This window comes from Epinephelus lanceolatus, chromosome 13 (genome assembly GCF_041903045.1).
Source record: "Epinephelus lanceolatus isolate andai-2023 chromosome 13, ASM4190304v1, whole genome shotgun sequence".
NCBI classification, from domain to species: domain Eukaryota; kingdom Metazoa; phylum Chordata; class Actinopteri; order Perciformes; family Serranidae; genus Epinephelus; species Epinephelus lanceolatus.
The window spans coordinates 12,349,817-12,375,761 of record NC_135746.1 but is presented as its reverse complement, the minus strand read 5'-3'; the positions used below and the strand labels follow the sequence as shown (position 1 = coordinate 12,375,761).

Below are 25,945 nucleotides of genomic sequence, written 5' to 3'. Positions count from 1 at the left end.
CCTCCTCCTCTGTCCCTCCCTCGCTCTGTCATCCCCATCCCTTCACCGCGTTCGCCGCTCACTGTGCCTTCCTCGCATTGTTAACAGGGAGGATGAGATTCTTTATTTTTGTTGGCTCCTGCTCGCATCTGTATCGTCCCTGTTCCCTTTCTTACTTCGCGCACGCACACTCGCGTCCCTCACTTGTACCCGCCGCTCCGTGACACACACACAATCACACTTCTCCCTCTCTCTTTCTCTGCAGATGTCTGAGAGCTAGCCAGCTGACTGGAGGACTCCCCTCTCTGCCCGTGCTTTTCACCTGCAGCCATGAATGGTAAGAACACTTTGTTTTCCTCCTGCATGATGTGTTTGTCTGCAGGGGGTGAATGTGCACTTCAGGCAGAGTGGTCAGGGCAGGTATTATGAACTTGACGGGAGAGAAAGGAATAAAATAAAAGCAGAAGCAGAAAGACGGAGCTGACCAATGAGCAGCAGCTGTGTCGTGCCCCCTCTTTAAACTTTAATCTTTCCCTCTGGTCAAGACTCAAAGCTGCGTTTGATGATGTTTTGATGTTTGTGTGAGTGCTTGTCACTACTGCAAGCTGCAAACTGGACCCTGAGATTGTGTTGAAAGGGTATCGATCTGCTGCTGGAGTAAAGGATCAGACTTAAACTGAACCCATCTTTGATCTCATGACACTTCGCGCAAGAAATTACAGGCAATCCAGTGTCGTATAAACCTCCTCAGCAAAGAGGGCTTGAAGGAATTATTATGTTTAATCAATTTTATGAGCTATTGTGGTGTGTATTCTGCCTCCTTTCCTGCTCAGTCTTGAATATGATGCATCTCTTTTGTCCTTGCTGTGGACACAATTGCTCAGTAGTGTGTGTGTGCGTGTATGTGTGTGTGTGTGTGTTAATCCTCTTGTTTCACAGCCTTTGATCATAGAACAGTAGTTGCCGCTCCTTAAGGGCCTCTATGGGAAATGCCTCGGAGTTAAAGTGTGTGTTTGTGTGTGTGTCGGATGCATCTTGTCCACATGACTAATTCTGCAGTTTAACAAAGTGCCAAACCCCCACAACAAGTACGCTCTCTGCTGTAATGCTACCCGGTAGATAAACACCGGGAGACAGCGATTCAGAAGCAGCATCAGTGTGTGGTGTACAGTACGGGAGGCTGAGCTCTCTGCGTTATTGCACCCTCATGAACACGGTGAATCTGCTATGAGGCAATTGTGAAGTCAGTAGTGAGTCCGTTTCCAAAACAGGTGGACGGCGTGCAACAGTATGTGTTGATTGAAACGCTGCAGCGTGCACCGACTGTTGATTTGCCGCACATATCTGAAGCATCAACTTGTCCTCCCCAGGTGAAGCGTCTGATATGTAAATAGTTGTGAAAGCAGTGATGTGGTTTCCCCCAGAGGGCCCGCGCTGGGTGTCTGGAGGTTTGACTCCAGCGTCTCCTGAGGACCGTGCAGCGCCTAGACAACAGCACACAGGCTGATAAAGGGAAGTTAAAACCACACAAGGCTGAGGCTCTTTGTGTCGCAGCTGCCGAGGAGGTGAAGTGTGGTACAGTTGGTTTAAATTCTGCACAGGCATCGTTGCTGTGGAAGCTATTCCATGAAGAGTATGCTGCAGGTTTTTTTTTTCCTGTACATGGACTGTGTGTTATATTGTCTCAATATTGGCTGAAGGGCTCCTGTGTGTTCAGCTCAGTTAGTCTTCTAGGTTGCTGTGCAGGAAGCTGCTCACAGTCCAGGTCGCAACGTTAACAGTGAGTGTCAGGATAGATTTACAGTGACGAACTGGAAGAGTCAAAATGTTGAGAGACCCAGAGAAAAACGAACAGACAAGATAAAAATGGTGGCTCAGAAAGACAGCAGAAGTTCTACATTTTGGATAATATACTTACAGAGTTAGATGGGAATATTTGCCCATTGTATATAAAGCTACTTCCAGGAGAAGAGGGGTATTATGTATGGGCAAAAGCCAAAAATGACATGCGCCAAAAAATATTTGCCAGTTTCTACAATCGGGCTTCCACCTCACCATCTGTGTCGCCAGTTTCCCGTCTCCAAAATGTTCGTAAACATGGTTCAGTGTCTCCCATCCAGACGTTATCATGGGAAGTGGTGTACGCCTCTTTCAGGTGGTGCAGTGGTTAGCATTGTCGCCTCATAGCAAGAGGGTTCCTGGTTCGAGCCCAGGGTGGGGGAACTCTTCTGTGTGGAGTTTGCACACTCTTCCCTGTGTCAGCGTGGGGTTCCTCTGGGTACTCCAGCTTCCTCCCACAGTCCAAAGACATGCAGGTTAATTGGTGACTCTAAATTGTCCGTAGGTGTGAATGTGAGTGTGAATGGTTGTCTGTCTCTATGTGTCAGCCCTGTGATAGTCTGGTGACCTGTCCAGGGCGTACCCTGCCTTTCGCCCAATGTCAGCTGGGATAGGCTCCACCCCCCCAGTGACCCCAACAGAATAAGCAGCTAAATAAAATGAATGAATGAACAATGTTATAGTGGGAAGTGGTGTATGCCTCTTTTAGGTTTTGTTTTGTGTGTATGCAAAGTTTGAGTGAGACCCCAGGCGTCTCATCTATAAAACAATACGTAGGATCTGTTATAAAAATGTACGTACGGACAAAAGCCAAAATTTGCATACGGCAAAAATTATTGGACAATTTCTACAGTTAGGCTTCCACTTCACCATCTGTTTTGCCAATTCCCTGTCTCCAAAGTGGCGTACGACTCTTAGGTCTCTTTTACTGTAGGTCTGAAGCATACACAATGTTTATAAAAGTCCCCAGGAAGTGCGCAAAACTCTCTGGTGCGCTTGCTCTACTGGCCACACAGTGCAAAAGCAGAGTCGTGATTTCATACAAGGCAGTTGAACTTTTTGGCTTCATGCGCCACCGAGTTACTTTTACAGGAACGAATGGGACCCTGCCTCCAACATTGTATCCAGGTCTCTTTATACATCAATTCAGGAGGTGGGCAGCTTAGCTTAGCACAAAGACTAAGGGTGGCTAGTGAGTCGGAACCAGTGTTGGGCTTGTGATACAGGCGGCACGGTAGTGCAGTGGTTAGCATTGTCACCTCACATCAAGAGGGGTCCTGGTTTGAACCCAGGGTAGGGGGTTCGAATCCTGGGTTGGGGGAGCATGTTCTCCCCATTAGTGTGGGTTTTCTCTGGGTACTCCGGCTTCCTCCCACAGTCCAAAGACATGCTGGTTAATTGATGACTCTAAATTGTCCGTAGGTGTGAATGTGAGTGTGAATGGTTGTCTGTCTCTATCAGTACGTTTACATGACACTTGAAAAAAACGAATTATTGCCTTAATCCGACTATAACTGGACAACTGAAGTGCATGTAAACGCGTTACTCCGACTAATATCGGAGTTCTCCAACTCCGATTAAGACACCAAGATAATGCGATTGGAATTTGATTTTCTCCGGCATGTATACGCCTTAATCGGAGTTAAACTAGACAATGCATGTGCACATGCTCCACACCCCCCGTGCTGGTGTATGACCCCGGAAGAATTGAAGACATGTTGTTGTTGTAGCCCTCCAACAGCATACAGCGTTCTTGTCTGCCTCTCGAAATCACCACGACCATGAGGGACCACCTTATCTGCACAATCAGTAACGCGTACATTACATACGAGATGAACAAAGCTGTACGATTATCCATCTTGCTGTTGTTCGAAAATGCCGCTCTGCCGCCTGACTCCAGTTGTTTATTATTAAGTGACGTAATAGGTCAACCGGAAAGGGGGCCGTATTAACCTGCTGAAACGACACATATCGCCACCTAGTGTTGAGGAGGAGGACACGTTCCCGTCAGTAATTCGATTATCTCAGTTGCATGTAAACTGGGACAAGGACAGAAGTCCGATTAGACGCCAAAATCGAATTTTGAGCGTAGCTCGATTAAGCTGTGCATGTAAACGTACTGAGTGTGTCAGCCCTGTGATGGTCTGGTGACCTGTCCAGGGACACGTTGCCAGCTGGGTAGGCTCCAACCATCCCACGACCCTGAACAAGATAGGCGATTAAGGAAAATTAATGAATGAAAGATTAATTAAAATCATTGTTTTTGTGGGCGGAATCTGAAGCTTTGGAATGGTAGTCCATAAACCAGAAGGTGACATCACTGTGGCTGTGTCCATGGTGACTAGCTTTGTCTGCCCCAAATATGGAACTTTTTTTTTGGTACCCTAGCATTCCCCCTGCTCTCAGTCCTTATGCTAAGCTAGCAGTCTCCTGACTCCAGCTTTATATTTACAGAGTGGTTCTGACCTTTTCATTTCACTCTCGACCAGAAAAAGAATAAGTGTGTTTTCTTTAAATGTCAACGAGGTTCCCACTAAAAATAATTTTACAACAAACAGCGTTTGTTCACGTCAGTGAAAGTTGCTTTAACAAGGATTTAAAAACCTGTGACATAAAAGACTTTTATATGCTACATATTTATCATTTGGCACCTCTTTTATCTGGCCTCACATTGAGTGGCCATATGTTTCCAACACCAGTGTCAGGCCACAGATGACCCCTATGGATTCTGCCGTTGCTGTGTAAGAAGCTTTGTGGCGCCCCACTTCTTCAGCCCTCGCTGACATACACACGCCCAGTCAACTGACAGGCCCGTGGATGTGTCCATGCTAGCTACATGTCCCAGTGGCACTGTGCTAAATATCGCCTCCTCTTCCTCACTTACAATAGCTTCTAAATGAGGTCTGTCAAAGCCAACGAGACAATGTGGAGAATACTCACATCTCCGTGCGAGATTAATTACTTTCCCCCGCAATTTTGCTGACAATGCCAAAACTAGGACAGGCACTCTGAGCTGCTAATGCTGGCTCTGTCAGGGAAAAAGCACATACCTGAACAGGTGCTGCTGTGGTGGTTCAGAGTAGAGTGTGTTCAGATAGTGAAACCAGCTCTTGGCAATCAGCCAATATTTGCTAACAAACAGAAATCTATTAGTCTGAAAACAGCTGGCATTTTTTGATTAGAAAATTTTGAATAATCTTTATTTTAACTCTGTAGCTGCTCACATTTCATCTGCAGGCTGCTTACGAGGGACTGCTGTGCTGTAACTATGTCATTCCTCAGTGATGTATGTGCAGTGTGTGTGTGTGTGTGTGTTGCGGTCAACAAGAGCCAGTGGGGTGTTTGGGTTAGCATCTGGGAGGAAGTTCCATCATGGGCAGGGTGGTATTTCCTGAAGCTGGTGAATAAATTACACCCTAGATACCGTGTCTATAAAGACGTACTCCCATAATAGCACAAAGAATTCTGCCCAATAACAATATAACTGCCACTACAGTATATTACGACTGTAGTTTTTGTCCTCAGCTCTGCGACTTCAGTCCTTCTCTCTGTGTCTTTTGCATCTATCAGAGACGCTCTCCCCTGATAACGGCATTGTTGTTCATGTCGAGATGAAAAGTTTAGAGACTCTTTTGAAACAGCTGTAGTTTTTATACATGTGACCCAGATTTGGTGACTTTTTATTTACTCAAGAAGATCTTTACTTCCTTTAAGTTTATTAAAGATAGACAGACACCCTAAAAAATTACACGTGGAAGCAAGTAAGTTGCCCTGCCATAAATTGTTATGACCGGTCTCTTAAAGGTTCAGTGTGAAGGGTTTATAGAGATCTATCAGCTCAAAGTGGGCGACACAGTGGGGCAGTGGTTAGCTTTGTTGCATGTTCTCCCCATGTCAGTGTGGGTTTTCTCCAGGTACTCCAGCTTCCTCCCACAGTCCAAAGACATGCAGGTTAATTGGTGACTCTAAATTATCCGTAGGTGTGGATGTGAGTGTGAATGGTTGTCTGTCTCTATGTGTCAGCCCTGTGATAGTCTGGTGACCTGTCCAGGGTGAACCCTGCCTCTCACCCAGTGTCAGCTGGAATAGGCTCCAGCCCCACAGAGACTCTTAATTGGATAAGTGGTTACAGAAATTGATGAATGAATATTGGCATGAATGATATTCATGACTATGTTTTCATTAGTGTATAATCACCTTAAACTAAGAATCACTGTGTATTTGTTAGCTTAGAATGAGCCCTTCATATCTATGTAGGTATCCGGTCCTCTTCTGCAGAGCACGCCATGTCAGAGTCCTACACGGGTCTGATTTTCAAGACCCATTCTGAAACATGCAATGTGACATGTGACATGCAATACTGCACCCACCTAGACACCTGCACATATGACCAATTAGTTCCACAACCTGAGCCGACCCACTGACACAAGGTCTGTGTCCTGACCTGAAACTGCACATCCTTTAATAAGCATGCGCTGCTCAAATAATTTGGTTTGGCAGCACATTTAAAGTGATCATTTTGGGACCCCAGTCATTATACTTTAAAACAAGGTAAATAAATATTTTTTCCGTATTCTCATAACGTTGAGCGCCACATCTCCACAGTTAACGTGCCTGTTAAGTGACGTACCTGATTGAAGCAGCTCTCATATTCCAGCTGGCAGAGAAGACAGAGCTGACACACAAAGTCAGCAGTCAAAGGATTAAAACGTTAAAACATTAGATTAAATTAGTATTGTTTTATATTTTATTTAAATATATTTATCATCCAACACACATGATCCAACCAGCATGTTTTTTTTCCACTCATACCCAAACCCATAAGTAAAGTTAAGACAAAACACCACCTGCAAATAACTTTTTTGCAGGTCACTCGTCTAGTACCTGCAGGTATCTGACCAAGTGCAGGACTCTGCGCCATGTTGCACCACTAGAAAGGGCCAGTTGCATTGATACTTAAATTAGGAAAAAAACAACATTGGGCCACAGGGGGAGCCACAGCGATTGGTCACATTTGGGCCATTTTTAAGCATTTTTCTGTTGTTATAGCGCCACCCAGTTGCCAATTAGAGTTCAATTTCTCCAGTCACCTTGAGGCGTCCTGTTCTACATATCTACCAAGTTTATTAAAAATCGATATGGCGGTTAGGCCTAGATAAGAAATTAGCTCTCCAGTGCCACCATTTTGTTTGATGGGGTCAATAATGGAGGGGTCCTCTCAGATTATGTGTAGTCATATGCCTACAAAGTTGCATGGTGATGGGTGAAACCCTTGAGATGTTATACACCTTTATGTGATGAGCCACGCCCTCAGCAATATTCATTGCCTTATAGAAGCTCAGTTTTAGTAAGTTTTCCAACTTTTGCCAAGAGGGAACTTTAGATATTGGTCCCTAGATTATGTTCATCCAGTTTCATGCAGATCGGTCAAACTTCCTAGGAAGAGATCGATTTTAAGTGTTTTTAAAAAAAAAAATCAAAATGGCGGAAAATCTATATAACCGGAAGTTATGGGTTCTTGAGGCAAATTTGTTCTTCATGAGGAGAGGCATCTCTGTGCAAAGTTTCATGTCTCTACGACATGCGGGGCATGAGATATGCCCATTCAAAGTTTGCATTTCAGTCGGTTGCCATAGCGCCCCCCTTTGGCCAATTGATGTAATATTGCTTCATTCGCATCCTTCCATGACCCTCTACCACTGTGCCAAATTTCATATGGATTGACCAAGTCAGTGAGGAGAAAAATGTTGAACAGAAACACAGACAGAGTTTTCGTCATTATATAGTAAGATATTGAGAGAGAAAAAAAATTAAAATATATGAAAAATAACATGAATATATAGAGAAAAATATATGTACCAATATTATGTAATATTATATAAAACTATTTTTTAATTCACTTTTTCTTATTATTTTTTGCATGTTGAGCACCTTTTTTGTAGCCTGGAAATCCAGACCCAAATCTAGAAAGATTTAGGGTCTGGCCATGAGTAATGCAAATGGCCCAACTCGAGGGGTGGCACCAAGCATGCATTTGAAAATATCACTGCACGCAATTGGATAACACTACGACCAATCAGAACAATACACGGGGTGACGTATCCAGAGCTTAGCTACCAGCAGGGCGAACTGGTAGATTAGACTCTTGCCATATCCGGTCGGCAAAACAGCAAAAACGTCCTTCTTGCAAAGGAAAGATTTGAGCGCCATCTTCTGTTCCTCTTTTAGAGAAAAAGCCAAGTCTAACTCGTTCATTGTAGCGGCCAAAGCCGTTTCAAACAACTGGTGTTCATCCGTAGCCATCTTGCAATGTTTACTGACTGATTCCGGACTTCGTCGTCACAGCGCTGTCGTCATCTGTTTAGCTCGCCTCTGGCCCGCCTATATCAGATACACCGATGTGATTGGTGCAGCTCGGTTTCATGGGCATAGGTAATGAGCATCATTACTGATTGCCAGAGTGACTCGCTGAGCAAATTCAAATTGTGCTTTCACAAGAACTCTGGATTTCCAGGGTACCTTTTTTGTGCAGAGGTGTCCTAAATAAATATACTGTTGTTTTTTTCCCCATGTCAGCCTGTGAACCTTTTTTGTGGCTGTCCAGCCCAGTTACATTGGTGTGCAGGTATCTCCTCTGCCATCCTGTCTTGATTGTTCATTATACCGACATACCCAAGATACATTTTTTTCGTTGCCCTGAGTAGGCGCAGCTTCACAGCAGCCCTAAAATTTAAATTATAATATTAACATGCTTTTATTTTACACTAAACTCACTGTTATCAAAGAAACTGTGCAAACATTTTGTGTGAGGATTGTACCGCTGTGATCACCATGGTTACAGCCATTGGCATCAGGGAGGCCCGTCTGTCGCTGTCAGGCAGAAGACTACGAGTTGTTTAGGAGCTGAGCTGCAGACGAGCTGATAGACAAAGTTTGTCCTGTGGTTTTTTCCTTTAGTTGTTTTCCATCTGTAACATTGTAATTAGCCACTTTACAGCTGTAGCACTGGCCGTTTGTTACACCAGCACATCTGTTTCTAATGTCTGAATGTAGTTTACAGTCGATAAACTAGTCCATCACTCAGCTACACTGGTTCGAATTCATCTTCTGTGCATCGCTCTCCATCTCTATCTGCGCTGTCCGGACTCGTTATCAGTCATTGTCTCCTTATCTACATCTCCATCCTTCGATTACTGCCATATGGAGAGATCCATCTGTGCACAGTGTCCACACAATCACTCTTTTAATTAAAAAAGGCTTCACAGCTTCAAGTTATGGAAAAGAAATGAAGGAAAAGGCTTTGAATGTACTCTGATCGTGTTATGATTTAAATAATTTCACAGACACCCCTATGATTAATTGATTATCGGCTCCAATGATAATCTCTCACCCCCACTCCGTTAAAGACATCTCATGAAATTGAGTAAGAATTGAGTTTCATATTCCTCACATAGCACATTTGACTTCATATTTAATTCATGGCCAACCCTGAACTTACCTTGAGATATGCAAGAGTGGAGCACAGTGAGAAAAAGCTGACTGGACATTTTTATACATTAATCATTGTCAGGAGTTGGTTAAGAGTGGTTTCATCTGAGGGGAGGTCTCATTTGGGATGGAAATTATGCAGACTTTTTCGGGTGGCAAAGTTAAAAAGACACTGTATACTGAATTCAGTATTAGCATTTCTGCTTTGGGGATGTGTTGCTGTGTTTGTTGTGTGTTGACGAGCAGAGCGCAGCCCACACATTGTGGTTTGAAATTTCTTTCTTCTATGGATTTTTCTCCACAAGAAATGGTGCTGTCATATTTATGAAGGTTTGAGGGTCAGAATTGCAGCTAGTGTTAAAATACAGCAGGATCTTTGTGTATCTGAGTTCCTTCTACTTAGCAGCACCAGTTGACATGCAGAGTTACAGACTATTGAAATGGTAATGTGTGGAATATACTATATGCATTCGTCAGTTTGAGTTTTGGAGTGGTTGTAGTTACTTTTTCGTCATGGTTGAGACTTTTCTCTTTGGATCGCATTGTTGATCTGTGCTATGAAATTTCGTACAAACGTTCATGGTCTCCTGAGGCAGGTTGTTCAGAGAAATCCGATCTGATTCTGGATTGGATCAAATCTTGAAAATGGGTTGTTCAAAAGAGGAAAAAGGGATTCTGAAATCGTATTTATTATGTAATCCAGTCTTGGTTTTGATCTGGATCAACCCTTTAGTATGTGTTGTTCAGAACTGTCTACATTGATAAGTCACCTATGATCGTATTTAAAGATCTTACATGGAGTCTGTCCTGACCTTCTTTCTTCTCTGCTGGTTTGAGATTCTCAACGTCAGGTCCAAAAATGCACTAAGTAGCATTGCGAAAACGGGTAGCAAGATCTTGGGAGTTCATCTGAGTACGTTATCTGTCCTGTTTCATAAACAGATGGTAAGGAAGGCTAAAGCCATCCTTTCCGACAGCTCTGTTTCTTGGCTCAGATTTTCCCAAGTTAAGAGCAACAGATACAAGCACTCCTTCATTCCTACTGCCATTTCTCTTTTGAATGCAGGGCAGTAACGAGTCATACTTAGTACTGAGGCTACTCTTTTGGCTGTTTGTTACTCCTGCTATGATCCTGTGATGATGACGGTGATGATGTTGTTGATATCGATATTGATGGTTGTTGTTGATGACAAGTGTTGTTTCAGATCATTGTATTTATATTCTTATGCGTTCTCGCGTGTCTTTTTATGTATGCTTTTACTTGCTGTGCAACTAATTGCCCTATAGGAACAAAATAAAGTTGAAGTTGAAGAACTATTCAGTAGAATGGGATACCTTTCTTCCAGAAAATCAGGATTATCCTGCTCCGAGCAGAGGGCTGGATTACAGCAACAAAATTAGTCAAATATACATACATTTATTCATATTTTGCACATGATTTGTTTAACGTTACAGAGATAAAGTATATCAGGCTACCTATTGAGCCTATCAGTAAGGTAGATTTTAAGAAAAAAGAAGTACTTTGTCCCAACAAATAATCCTTGATTAACTGTGCAGCCCTAAATCCTACTAAAAAGTTCTGAAGAACACATATGGAAGATTTGATCCAGATCCAAACCAAAATTTGATTATGAGATCAAATCCGATATTAGAATCCCTGTTTTCCCCCGATTGAACAACCTGTTTTAAAGATTTGATCCAAGGCAATAACTGAAATTTGATCAGAACAGATGGGCCCAGACTTTTCTTCTAGCACCACCATGAGGTTGGCATTCTGTTTAAATTATCCTCAAATAACCTTTTTATCCAGGCGTTTCTGCATTTGATATCTGAAATGCAGTGAGAGACAGGAAGCATGGTGAGAGAGAGGGGATATGGCATGCACCAGAGGTCCCTTGCCCTAATGAAACTGTGGACATTTCAGTTTTATGATGTCCGTCTTAACCAGTTGGCTACCAGGGCAACCCTGTGGCTTTGTAGGGGTCCTTTGTCCTTTTATTGCACATTTAAGATGTCGTGTTTTACCAGGACTTACATGAACAAGTGAAGTTATTAAAGTTGTTATAATTTGACCTCAAAATTAAAATTCAGGATTGTCTCTTTTGTCCAGGCGGAGCCACTACGTGGGCCATCACTCCAGAGGAGAGGGGGAAGCACGACAAACAGTTCGACACCCTCGCCCCCGTCCTCGGCTATGTTTCAGGTACATTGTTGTCATAACAAACAGAGGTGTCATCAGTGGTTCAACTCTATCAAACAGCTGTTTCTCCGAACCCCAGTCATTCTTTTTTGTCTGTCTTCAGGAGAACAAGCCAGGAAGTTCTTCCTCCAATCTGGCCTGCCTCCTTCTGTCCTGGCGGAGATCTGGTAAGCATCAACTAACCACATTGTTGAGCCAGAGCAAGTAGGTCAGTAGGTCCAAGCTTTGTTTTTTGTTAGTTTGGACTTCTTGGCCTGCTTTGTACTTCCTGTTGAGCGCACACTTCCTTCACAGCCTGCCCCACCTAGTAAACTGTGTGTGTAAGAAGGGGGAGAGTGTGTGTGTGCGTGCGCGCGCGCGTGTGTGTGTGTGTGTGTGTGTGTGTGTGTGTGTGTGTGGGTGTATGTGTGTGTGTGTGTGTGTGTATACTGGAATTCAATCCCACCGGAGCCTTGTGTAACTCTCGCCCTTTCTACGGTCACAATAAAGAAAACGCAAAATACTGGGAGTGCACACTGGACTACACACCGATCATATAATACATCATCTCCTCCTGCAGGAACCTCGCTGACATGGACAGCGATGGGAAGATGGACAGACAAGAGTTCTCCATCGCTATGAAGCTCATTAAACTCAAACTTCAGGGGCGGAATTTACCATCTGTCCTGCCAATCACCATGAAGCAACCTCCTGTCGCCAATTCTGCTCCAACCATCCCTTCATCAGCACGTTTTGGTAAAGATTTCTCAGAGGATATTACAGCTGTGATCCAATTTCAAAACCAATACATTTTAACTTTTTCCCATATAATGAAATTATAATAATAATAATAATTAATAATTAATAATTATTTTGCCATCAATGGGCAAAAATGCCATAATAAACTTTAAGTTTATTGTTATTCAAGTGGACTGAGAGACTTCTGCATCTCCTCTTGGCTCTGTTTTCAGGTTTTAGAAAATCTAGCCCTTGTGGCCAATCACAGGTCATTTCAGAGAAAGGGCGTCCCCATTTGCCGTTCTCAAAATGCAGATGTTTGTGCATGTCCTAAAGATGAAAGCCTGATTCAATGGCAGAGAAAGTTGTTATTCCAGTAATGGTTACAACTGCTTACACTGCAAAGCAGCCCCAAAAAAGAAGACAGACTTACCAAGGTGAAAGTCTAAAAGAGTTTGATAAGAAGCAAAATGTGTCAGTGTCGTTGAATTGTTTCAGAGATGGAGAAAAAAATGTTGCTAATAGTTTAGCCTTCAGCTAACCAGAGCTATGGGCTCATAGCTGCCGCTTCGAGTTCATAGTTATGAAGCTAACATTAGCTAGAGCCTCAGACCACAGTGAGTCATCCGCCTCACTCCCCACTGCAATGGACCACCTCGCTGGCAGAAGAGTGGGTAGCAGCTCAGGAGGACTCCAAGTAAGCGGTCGCAGCAACCCAAATCCAGCCAGCACAAACCCCAGCTCCGGTGGACTGGACAGCCCTGACACCCCACTAGATCAGCAAACTTTCTGTTGCTGCTGTGACACATCCAGAGCTGCTGCTGGCGACCAGTCTGTTGTGAAGCCCAGCACTGAGGGACTTTCGCTGGCCAAATTCGAGCTGCTACAGTCAGTGGCTGAAGGTCCGTCTCTAGACCTGCTGCCTGCTCTCTTCCCAGGGAAGCAGTCTACTGTGGTGAGGAGCAAGGCGGAGGGACCAGGGTGATGCTTGCTAATTCTTGTTTCATTTGTGGCCTGATAAACAGAGAAGGAGCGGAGCAAGGAGGGTCTGTGCCCAGCTCTGCAATGAAATAAGATTAAATAAATCAATGTTTGAGAAATATGGGGTTACTGTATGAAGTATGTGCATATGCCCGTGGTCACCTGGTGGAAGGGGCTTAAGACAGAGAGAGGAAGGCAGCAGGATGAGGGTGTACATTCAAATACTGATGGTTTTTTGCCTTCTCTAGACTTCTGCCTACCCCAGCAGTAACAAAGGAAAAATGACTCACTCATTTGAAGAGTTTTATTTCAAAATGGGCTGCATTTGAAAAAGAAATAGCTCCTTAAGAAATGACTAATGGTACAAAATAATGGCAGCTTTCAAAGAATAATAGGCATCAAGCAGGCGAGTCTTTGATTGACACAAATAACTCATTTAGCTGAGTTACAATAATTTCAGGGTTTTCATTCTACAAAATGAAGAAACCCATTTTCAAATTCAACTTCTTACATCCTCTGAAATATTGTTCTTAATATCTTCATGTTCACATGTGTGTTTCCTCCTTACAGGAATGGGTTCTATGCCAAACCTGTCAGTCGGTCTGTCATCCATGTCAGCTATGTCAGCCATGCCCATCCTAACACCCATCCCGGTTAACCCCTCCATGCACTCTGTGCCAACCCTGGTGCCAACGCCAATGACTCTGCCCCTCATCACCTCCCTGGGAAACTCTGGACTCCCCAATGGCAATGTCAACCTCCTCACCCCGCCTTTTATTCCCAACAATACAGGTTGGTTCTGCAGTGGAACCATTCTGATCGCTTGCAAAACAAATACAAATAGCTATCGATCAGGGGATTAGCACCAATTCATTCAAACTTAACCTGGGATCAAGAAGGTGAAGATGTTGGATTATGTTCCAGAGTAACAGGGATATTTCACTGGCACCGTCACTTTGAGATTAAATGCAAAAGAGGAGACCGCAGACGGTTGAAAAAACAGCACAGATAAGAAGCTTGAGCCATTAACTTCTGCACATGCAAAGAAAGACATTACCATCAGCTGGGAGCACAGACACAGGAAAAGGAGAAGAATAATGTGCTTATAAATGTTCTCTTTGTTTTGGGTAACGTTACTTGAGTTTTTCTTAAGGTCTTTGGACTGGTTGCACCAGTTTATTGTAGATTTAAATTAGTCTTATCATAACATAAGTATTTATTCAATGGATATTAAAACATACGGTCTAGTAGTTCTTATTAAGAGATTAGTAATTAGTATATATTTGAACCCATTAACTGCCAGGTTTAACGGTTTCATAGCTAACTGAACCGACACGTTAGCTAAAACTAAGCTAACGTTAGCTTGCTAACAGACCCGTTTTGAATGAAGAGTAAAAGGGATTATTTAAGATAGGGTCACATATTTGACGTCGCACTTAATCAAAATACTGTTTAACAAGGACATGAACTTAAATTATATTCCACAAAGATAAAACAATAAGTTATGCCTAAAACAACAGAATGCTATGCTAATAGCATCAGCCTGAATGTTAGGCCAACTAAGTAGTGTCAGGTTAGCATGGCTGAATATTTCCTTTTACTCTAAACTATGTAAGTACTGCTAACTTTGATGTATGTGTATATAAATAAATAAAACAAAGTTACACCGAAATTAAATTTGTAAATGCTTGACAGTCAAATTTAACACAACGCTCAGGTCCCGATCACACAGAAAGCATTTTGCAGGTTGTGAAATGCGACGTGCACTGTACTGCCTTTTCTTTTTTTAAATTGAATGCTACTAGTAAAAAAGAAAACGCTTTCCTTGCCTTTTTATCATTGCCAGGCAACCACCCTATCACCTCCTTATCCTAACCTGCCCGTGTAATCAATCTACCATTTATTTATTTTATTTATTTGACAGTAATTATTATCTAGTTCCGAACAGCAAATAGTTTGTTGGGCACAGGGAAACAGAGATCTGTGTGGGTACATGAGACCCTAAAAAAGAGGGTGGATCATGGGGAGTACCACCAGTTGGTCCAGGAGCTTCACCTCCATGATGGTTGTTTCCAGGCATATTTTAGGATGACTCAGGGGCAGTTTGACAACCTGCTGTCTATGGTATAGCTCTGGGTATCCGGCACCCACTACCACCAGTTTCTCCTCCATCGTTTACCAATTGTAAACTTGTTGTCATGACCACCACAGAAGTCCCGCCTCTTAAATCATCCAATTAGACACTAGGAAAAGCGGAGATGATGTGGGGCGCTTTTCTGCTCCAAGTTGGTTTTTTTAACTTGTGGAGTTCAGAGTGCTGCAGCAAAAAAGCCAGGCACCTAGAGCGCAGAAACGTGAGGCGCGTTGCAATGCAAAAACAACTACAAAAAGCAGCCTCCCGCTGCTAAAATGCTTTCTGTGTCATCAGGGCCTTGCAGTTTGACAGCTTCTCATACAGCAGTTACTTTCTGTTTACATAAAAGTCTTAACTAAAAGTCTTGCTGAAGTTTTAATGGTGCAGCCTGTTTTAGTAAGTCACTAGTTTGAGTGCTTATTAAGAGTGTCAGAAAGACTTCAAGGGATAGTTTGGATCTTTTGAAGTGGGGTTGTGTGAGGTACTTATCCATAGTCAGTTCAGCTCTTCATTGATCTGACAAGTCAGCAAATACAAAGACACCTGCAGCACCAGCTGTGTTTGAGCAGTAAATTTATTTAGATTGTGTCATTTTTTAAATGCTAGGAGCTCAATAGGTGTGATACATCAAATCTGACCAAGTGTGTCATGTTGCAACACATTTCCTTGTGGATGTGTTAAAGCATTAAAGGGAAAGTTAGTTTTTGAAGTGAGGTTGTTTAAACACAGGTGAACACAGGAGCTGCTGCTCTACTGCTGCCTCGATTAGCTAGTTTGTTTGTGTTATTGTGTGACTTTGGCATTATAAAGGTTTAGTTGCGATTCACCAAAATCACATATTAACACAAACAAATTAACTGACATAGGCAGTGGTAGACCAGCAGCTCTTATTTTCAGCAAGTTATTTTTGTCAATGGAGTCTGGTGGCTTTGACAAGAGCATAGATATGGAACTAAAGCTGTTGAGGGCTTCCCTGTCGGAAAGCGTTGTCTGCTGCAAGATAAAGCAGTGAAAATATTCTAAATCTAGTGTGCACTTAAACTGATATTGTTCTTATTTTAGGTAGCTAGCTTAGCTCCTGTGTCTGTAGTCCTGCCTGTTTCTCCAAACTGGGCGCATGCTGACCGACGTCTACTGTATGTTATACACTGACTATGGCAAATTACCTCATACAACCCCACTTCAAAAGATCCAAAATATCCCTTTAATGCACAAACTGAGAGCTGGATTAATGAATAGCTGGTGCAACCCAGTCCTGGTGTGTAATGTTTAGTGAATCAGGGTCAATTATTTATTCAGGTCTTGCGCGTTTATGGCGCAGTGTCAATGTGGAGTGGATTACACATGCAACATGAAAGGGTTGAACCTTATCTCTCTGCTCCCTGAGGTCCTATATCTGACTTGAATGTAATATGGAAGTATCTGTAGCCTCTGTATATACAGTATGTGTGTCTATGTTGCGGTATGCAGTAAGAGCTGCACAGTCTTTACTGCAGTTAGTGCATGCATTAGATTAAAACATTGAAATCAGGCGTGGGAGCACTTATATATATATATATATATATATATATATATATATATATATATATGATATACCTTTAGTCTGACTGTGTGCCCTTCATCTCTCACCTCCTCCATCTGTCCATTGGCTGCTGTCTTTATCCTCACTGTGTGCAACTACATTTTTTGGCAGTGAAATGCACAATCTAATGACAGTGAGTGTGAAATCTCTATTATTTGGTGTTCCCTCAATCTTTATCCCCCCGTCTCTCTCTGCTGGTGAAAATATCTCAGTGCCACAGATCTCGAGACTTAAGCGTGCGGTTACAGAAAACAGCGATCAGTTTGTTTTAAGCCAGATGTCAGCAACCTTGCTGCGGGAGCTCTGTGTGCTGCGACTGTAAAGTATGAGGAGATAAGATTAGATGTACACACGTTCAAGGGCAACTGCACCCTGCACGTCAACAGTATGTCAGAGATTGATTGCATAAGGAAAGGCACGTGCACACTCTGTATGTATTTGCATGCATGCACTAAAAAAACTCACCGCATTGTTTTCTCATATTTCACTGAATTTGTCAGAATGATATTTCACTATTTATTAACCAGCTGCCTCCAACCGATTTGCAGTGCTTCCTCTGTCTGGCTTCTCCTCTCCAATGGCGTTCTCTCCATCCACTGGCATGTCGAAGGCCAACTCTCTTCTGGACCTTGGATCCAGCAGGTGAGACCCAATAAATAAAAACATTCTGTGTAAAAAAAAAAAAAAAACATCAGCTCCCCCAGACACCGTAAGGAGAATTTGGCTCATTTTGAATGTCCTCTTTCTGCACACCAAGTTCCCCTTGAAGCTAGATTCTGAATCAAGTACCCAGAAGTTTATGAGGCAGTGTAAGGATTGTTTTTTTTTAAAAAAAAATTAAACAATTTATTAATTTTCCGTAACTGCTTATCCTGTTGGAGCCACCACGAAGGATTTCTAAAATGCAACATTTATTTTTGCAGTAATTTTAAGGGGAAACGCTGGTATAAACACAGGTCTAAGTCACACCACACGACCAGCAGCCCATTAGTCCAGTGCTTACTGAGAGGCAGAGCTTTTGCAGGAAGGGTTTAGGATCAGAACACAGGAAAGATGAAACACTTAGATAACACAGAGAGCAGGAAGGGCATTTTGAAATCAGATGTTCTAGTTGGCAACAGAAGGAAGGGGGGGTTGTTTACAGTCACAAACATTAGAGGAGAGCTGGAATCAAATAGCATTCTTACAGAAGGAGGTCACTGTTACTGTGAAGTTTCCATCTATCCTTAGTCGCCATATTAGGTCCACCTCATTGGTGTTTTATATCAGTAATGACTGACTGGATTGCCATCTCACCAGAGGATCAACCTTACTGACTTTCATGATCCTGAATTTACCTCCATCTCCACCATAACGGTTACATTTGTAGTTTTGAGTTACATTTTTAACAATTACTGGGTGGATTGCATCTTGAACGGGCTGTTATGATACCACAGCTATCGCACATTCACATATATGTAGTTTTTTGTCAAGCCACAAGCATCACGTAGGTTTACATTAACAAAAGGTTTATGACTAAATCACTTGTAGCATTGACTCCCGTGTGCACACGGCGAGAAAGGACAGGGAGAGACACTAAGCTGCAGCCAGAGGAGCCGCTGAATGAGTTCCTTCTGAGCCATAAGGAGCTAAAAGAGTGTGAGAAGTCCGGGGCTGTTTATAAAACATTCAGGACGCCACAGTTTATTCCACACTACTGAAGCTGCTCCTCTTTTTGGAACCACCGCGGAGTCGGTAATAATGTTGCTTTCAGCCAAGCTTGTTGTTGCTGTGGGTAACACAGTGACATCAATATGTCATCAAGCCGAAATATCACAAGTATCAGGATATGAATTTTTTATATCGTATTAAATATTTTACCACTTTCATCATGAACGAAATGATATGCCACACCCCTAGTTGTTTGTTTGTTTGTTTTTTTCCAAAAAAAAAAAAAGAGAGCCCCATCAAATCTGAAAGGATAACCCTATTTTCCCATGTTTTTGTGTACAGATGACTAATGGAAACAACATTTTTTGATTATGGTCCAGTATTGAGTGAGCCAGCAGTCACAAAACAGGCTGCAGTGTCACCACTCAGGCAGTGTTGCCAACTTGGCAAAGTTCACAGTAGATTCTGCGACTTTTCAGACCCTCTTATTGACTTAATTTCTAAAAGGCGACAAGTGACAAATTAGCAACTTATTCAGACTGTTAAGGAAAAGGTGAGAAAAATATTATATTGTAATTTAATACCACACATGCTGCTCAGAGTCATTGCAGTCCATGGCTTATCTGCCATCAACACGGGGACTCTTCCCCTCTCTTCTCTTGCACTGTGCAATGGGTGTGGGGCAGGCAGGGGAAGAGAGGATGCCGCTCACTCTGTGAGTTCAGTTGTATTGAGTTTCTTTTGTTACGCTGACGCTCCCGGTCTCTGGTTTGGAAGTGTGAGAAAGTCGTGCACGATAGTATAAGTGCCGTAGATCTCATGCCATTCAAATGCTTTATCTAATGATCCAATTCAGTCAAGTTTTAATGCTTCCATTAAGGTGCACTGTTTGCACTGTCAATTTAAGTCCACTAACAGTGCTTGTTTTTGCCACTGATGGGCTCAGATTGTGTGGAAAGGATCCCTACAGAGATAGACCTTTTTGTAAAGAGTAACATCCTTTTTGTTTAACCAGAAACAGCTCTGAAATCACTGTCGCCAAACCCACCAGACTCCATTTAAACAAACAAGAATTTTATCATTGTAAAACACACTTCATTCAAAGTCGATAGGAAAAAAAACAAAACTCTGGTATGGTTTAAATAAAGCCTTAATTTTCCCAGTTAGATGTGAAAATATGCTGACTCTATACATGCTAAAATTACTGTTTATTTACCCTTTCAGTTGTTTGAGTTTAGTGCTAATTAGCAAATGTCGACATGACAACAAGCTAAACTAAGATAGTGAGCATGGTATATAATAAACCTACTAAACATCAGCATGTTAGCATTGTCATTGTGTTAGCATCCCAATGTTAGCATTTAGCCCAAAGCACTGCTGTACTTATGCAGCTGCCAGCATGGCTGTAGACTGTAGTTTTTGAGTTTTTGTTTCAGTTGCAGGACAAAGACACAGGTCACAGATAGATGTAGATTAAAGGAGATATAGTATGATGTTTATTGAGTGGTTTTAATAGCTTGTCACTAGCGAGTTTTGTCAAATTAAATGCTAATAGTATCACATGTTTTCAGTCGTGAATGTTAACTTAGGTCTCAAAGTGGAAATGGAGTGGAAATATGAGATGGCAACTGGAGGGGTTAGTGGTCCTACATCTATGACAGTCCAACTTTCATTTGTGTTTTTGCACAAAGCACTTTGTCTCTGCCTGGAATAGTCACAGCAGTGGGAGTCAACAAAGATGAAACCAGAGTCTGGGTGGTTTTGTGCAGTTTCAGTAACAGCAAGATTCCCTTCAAAAAAGACAATAGAAGTATCCACTATCCTTGATACTTCTCATTGTGTGGTTTGGGAAAAGGATAGGAGTGGTATCTGATTTCGTTTTGAGAGTAATGGTTTAAATGGCCCAGTGTTTGTCCTGGCCTCAGGTGTAGGTGGTAAGACAAACATAAATAAGGGCGATGGGAGTGTTAGGAAGTCAAATAGCAGGACAGGTTGATCCAGCAGACACCCACATCGCGTTAACCTTCCAGTCCTCATGGAGACATCCTCTTATATCATACTTGACACTTTGTTCTTGTCCTGCTTTGTTTTCTTTTCAGACCAACACTCTCAGAAATAAGGGTCTTCCTGAAGGGCTGAGGTTTTACGTACAAGCAATTGAAGAGTTCTTGAAAGGGTTCTTCGTAAGACTAAGGGTTCCGATAGAGTCCTTTTTTGAAGGATTGTTGAAAACATGGGCCCTCAGATATCCAAATGTTTATCCATGTTCCAAATGGAATTCCTTGTTGATGTGTCTGGATCCCCTCAGTCGATTCATTTTACTTGTGTTCTGTCATAGTTGATAAGGGCGGATATTTTGCCATACAATACAGCATGGTTTGCTGAAATTCTTGTTTTTTTTGTTTGCTTGGTTGTTGTTTTTTTTTCATAGGTACCTGGTAACTGCCATTTTTGTATTCTGTTCTTATTTGGCAACAAGTTACGGCTCCCAATCCGTCTGTGCCATTAAAATAGTTAAGGCTATAGTAGTAGTAATTTCATGAATTCTATCCCCCCTAAAAACCTGATTGTGAACAATTATTTTTGTGAGTTGCGTTCGACTACATCAGCCCCAGCCCTATAGGGGCCTTACGAAGCTCAAGACCTCTGGTCGTGGTTCCCTTGACCACAACCTAACCTGTTAAACATAAACCAGAATTAGTGTAATGTAACCAATGTAATCAATTACTACTTGTAGAGCCCCAGTGGGTGGTTTCTAAATGAAACCCTTTGAATATAAAAGGGCTCTTGGTAGAACCTCCTGTATGGGTCCTCGTTAGCACCCTTAGAAAGGTCTGGATAGGACCCCCAGATACCCCGTTTCCACCAAATTAACTCTGGCTCTTGAACCAGTTCCGTTCAAGACTCTTGGAACCTTGGTGCTATCTAGTGAACCAGCCCACAATTTGAACAGTTTTGATCAGAACTATTGTAATCAAGGACACATTAACTGAGGGTGTTGCACAATGCACAACAGAAGTAAACAGTGTTGGCAAAATGGCTTTTTGCATTGACAATCTGCAAGCATTTGTTCTGTTATTACAGATATTTTTTTGATCCAACAAAACAGGCATGGACCAACTATTAAGGAGATCACTGCACGCTTTTTTTCTGACAGTTTCTCACACGACTCCTCCATTGTTGCCTTCTCCCTCCTCTCTTTCCAACCTGTAGAATATGACACACCTACTGATGTTGTCAGAGTTCGCACTTCAGGTCAAGGAAAACCTGCTATTTTTTTTGTTTGTTTCCAACTGAGAACCAACTTTTCAGGTTCTGAACCAATTTAATTTTTTTTTTGTCAAAATGTTCAGAACAATTCATAATTAGGTGCAGGAACCATAATGGAACTAGTGCCATGTTGGTGGAAAATGGGTAATAGGAGCGTCTGGGTGGAACCTTACACAGATGGTTATAGGTATTACCCTTCATGTTGTGTTCTAGGTAAAAGTTTCCAGGTGGAACCTTAAGAAAAGGTTCTACCAGGAACCAAAAAGGGTTTCTCAATGGGGACAAGCCAAAGAACCCTATATGGTTCTAGTTAACACCTTTATTTCTAAGAGTGTATAACAAATTTGAAGAGAAATGACTTTTGCCTTATTGGTGGCTCGAATTCTTACACACACATTTTGTACTTTTATCTTTGTAAGGACATAATGCATTCCCTAGCCCCTTACCCTAACCTAACCTAAACCATCACAACTAATTTAATACCCCAACCCTTAACCTTACCCTAAGCTAAACCTAATTGTAACCTGAACCTTAAAAACCAGGGCCCGTATTCACAAAGAATCCTAAGACTAAAAGTAGCTCTTAGTGACGTCATTCTAAAGAAAAATTTGGAATTCCTCGAATTTTAAGATTTTTCTTAGAATTTTCCCTTGGTAAGATAAAAGTTATTCACAAAGCATCTTAGGCCTTAAGAGAGCTCCTAAGGTGAAAAACTGTTAAGAGGAGGAAGGAGGACTTTTAAGAAGCCTAAGAGTGTCTTAAACAGAGAAGATGGCGGAAAGACAGAGAGGAAGGAGAGATATTCTCCGTATATTGAACGACAGTGATTTAATAAGACGCTACCGGCTTGATCGTGCAGAGATAATGTTTGTGGTTGACCTCATCAGGGATGAGCTTACTTTTCCCACCCAGCGTAGTAACGCAATAATGCCTGAGATGAAGGTCATCACAACATTGCGATGCCTGGCTACGGGGAAAATGCAACAGTGTGTAGCAGTGATGACTTGGGTCTGTCACAACCCTCTGTCAGCAGAGTGGCCAGTCATACCATTAGGCTACGGTGCTTTAACAGCCTCATATTGCTGCATTCTCCGCTCTCGCTTTGGATTGCAGCACGTAGGAGCGCTTCTCACACTCATCGCTTGTGCGTAAAAGGAGAGGGAACGAGGCATTGATGTGTCGGGCAATGCGCTCCCAGGTCTACCTCTTCCCTTGTGCCGTGATCCCGGGACCGAATTTCCCTCTTAAAACTCCTTTGTTCTCCTCCACGAGCTGTGACAACAGCAGGCACTGCTCTTCTGTCCAGTTCGGCTTCTCTCGTTTTTTCTCCATTTCATTCATTGTTTTGGTCATTCTGCCAAATCAAACCGCTTTTTACAAGGAGGCCAGCAATCATAGTAATTGCTGACAGCTGAGTCTGCGTCCACCATTAATATCAAATAGATTAAGTAGTAAAATTACCAGCATGGCGAGTAAACATAACATTAAGTAAATCAATAGGCTATAATAATCGGCATGTGAATGAGGTACGTTCAAACATTTTGAAGCTGTGTAACAATTAATTTAATTTTGCTGAGTTTCATCATCATGACATAAAATTATTTTCACAATTACACATTTCTTAATACAGTCTAAGTTCTATGATCGGTTGATTTCACTGTCCATTCATTACTAGGAGCGCTTTTTTTTGTAACAACCAATCACAGCTTTTAGAATACTGCATCATACCTAGCAATGGGTTCAACCACACCTCCTCACTAGGATAAAAGTTTCTGTCCCCTCCTTGCTCAGAGTTGCTCTCAGAAACTTCCTGAATCACTCTTAAACTAAGATTCCTTGCTAGGAATTTTTAGGCTAAGTTAGGAGCTCTCTGAGAGGACTCTGAGAATCTTTGTGAATACGGGCCCTGGTCTTAACCCTCAAACAGGCCTTTGAAGAAGTGAGGACTGGCCGCAAACATCTTCACTCTGTGGCTAAAATCTGTTTTTTGGTCCTCACTATGTAGCCAGTACAAGTACACACAGATACACTCACACTCAAAATAACACAGAAAAGAAGCCTCTGGATAGAGGGAGGATCCCACACTGCATCTCCTATTGTCTCCCTGAAACCTCTTCTTTTATTTCAGAGGAGTGTTGCATGCTTCCGCCCAGCTATAATGGAACGGAAAAAAGTACATTCTTCTCAAAAGAACATCATCGACCCAGCCTATCCTTTTGCTATTCTTGCAGAGGCGTTGTTTATAATAAAAACAGAACGGCTGATTAGCATAGCCCGAGAGTACTGCGCTGTCTCGTTTCAGAGAGTCATTGTCTACGTGGTCGTTTGCTTCCTCTACAGCTAATTAAGAGCTGAGAGATAACACCGGGGAGTCTCGGAGCAATTAGTGGTTTAAAGTTAAGACTTGAATACAAGGGAGAAAAGAAACACTGACCACATAATATTGTTGTGTAACTTCCCTTTAGGTGATATCTTTGCGTGTCAACATGTCTCTTTTCTCTCTGTCCATAGTTCAAACTCTTCCTCCACCACGTCGTTGGCCAGTAACTCTCCAAAGACAGGCGCAAGTGACTGGGCCGTTCCGCAGAGCTCGAGACTCAAGTACCGTCAGCAGTTCAACACACTAGACAAGCTCATGAGTGGCTACTTGTCTGGTAGGTCCCACACACACACACACACACACACACATATATGTACACACTCCAGCCTAAATAAACACGAGGTTCTCAGGACCGCTTGGCCGCTCATGAGTGGCCTTCTCAAAGTTTGACAGAGCATACTCACGGTCAGCTTCACTTTACACACATGCACTCACGTACTCTTGTGATTGCACTTAACCCCACTTGACAGAACGTGGTAGTCAGATATACACAAACATGTCCACGTCAGCTGGCGTGAGAATTCCCTTTGTTTTTATTTCTGATGTAATTTTATACTTCGCAGGACCTCAGGTTAGGAATGCGCTGATTGCATCGAACCTAACCCAGACTCAGCTCGCTACCATCTGGTGAGTATAAGGTGTGTGTGTGTGTAAGTGTGTGCATATCCATGTATGATCCAGCAGGTAGCCACATCTATTTGTCTCTGTGACAACTTTTTGTCGTATGGATTGTCTATACTGGGGAAGCATGATATTGGAGTTTTTACCGATATCCGATATGCTGGTATGTAACAACTCATTTAACCGATAACGATATTTATATAGGGCAGCACGGTGGTGCAGTGCTTAGCATTGTCGCCTCACAGTAAGAGGGTTCCTGGTTTGAACCCAGGGTGGGGGAGCCCTTCTGTTTGGAGGTTGCATGTTCTCCCTGTGTCAGCGTGGGTTTTCTCAGGGTACTCCAGCTTCCTCCCACAGTCCAAAGACATGCAGGTTAATTGGTGACTCTAAATTGTCCGTAGGTGTGAGTGTGAATGGTTGTCTGTCTCTATGTTTCAGCCCTGTGATAGTCTGGTGACCTGTCCAGGGTTCATTGTGGAAAGCATGTTGGCCGATTCTGACAGTTCATTTTAAAGCCAATGTCAGCCGATACCAATGACATGCGGATATTATCGTGCAATCCCAGTCTATGCTGTAATTTCATGATGCTGGTCTGGTCTGTGCACATGCTTGTTTGTCCATTTTGGGAGAAGGATCCCTCCTCAGTTGCTCTTCCTAAGGTTTTCTCCATTTTCTCCCTGTTAAAGGGAATTTTTTGGGAGTTTTTCCTAATTCGTTGTGAGGGTCCAAGGACGGAGGGTGTCATATGCTGTGGAGCCCTCTGAGGCAAAATGTGATTTGTGATATTGGGCTTTATGACTAAAAATGAATTGAATCTCAGGCTGTGTGCCTCTTAAGTTGATGATACAGTCTATTGATCACCAGACAGGCAGAACATGTAGATGGATGATGCCATTAAAACACAACTACTCTGGTATTTTTACTTCACTTTATGTGGATATTATTGAAATGATTTACTGCACAAAACTTTTTGATGAATGTGATTTAAAGGTCCAGTGTGTAGGATTAAGGGAATTTACTGACAGACATGGAATATAGTATTGAAAGCTATGTTTTCATTAGTTTATAACCACCAGACACTAAAGCCCAGTTCAGACCAAAGAT

The 25,945-nt window shown here is 42.4% G+C and overlaps 1 protein-coding gene across 5 annotated transcripts in view; it reads left to right on the top strand.

Annotated features, from left to right (window-relative positions):
- The window catches only part of itsn2a (intersectin 2a), a 78,950-nt gene that overhangs the window by 13,059 nt on the left and 39,946 nt on the right, over positions 1-25,945 (top strand). For all 5 annotated transcript variants that reach the window (XM_078173749.1, XM_033649223.2, XM_033649222.2 and 2 more), the window contains exons 2-9: positions 245-316; positions 11,417-11,509; positions 11,610-11,673; positions 12,066-12,241; positions 13,775-13,996; positions 17,469-17,562; positions 24,352-24,494; positions 24,784-24,847. In XM_078173749.1, coding sequence (XP_078029875.1) covers positions 310-316; positions 11,417-11,509; positions 11,610-11,673; positions 12,066-12,241; positions 13,775-13,996; positions 17,469-17,562; positions 24,352-24,494; positions 24,784-24,847 — 863 coding nt within the window. In that variant the 5' untranslated portion in view covers positions 245-309. The remainder of the gene's footprint in view (positions 1-244; positions 317-11,416; positions 11,510-11,609; positions 11,674-12,065; positions 12,242-13,774; positions 13,997-17,468; positions 17,563-24,351; positions 24,495-24,783; positions 24,848-25,945) is intronic.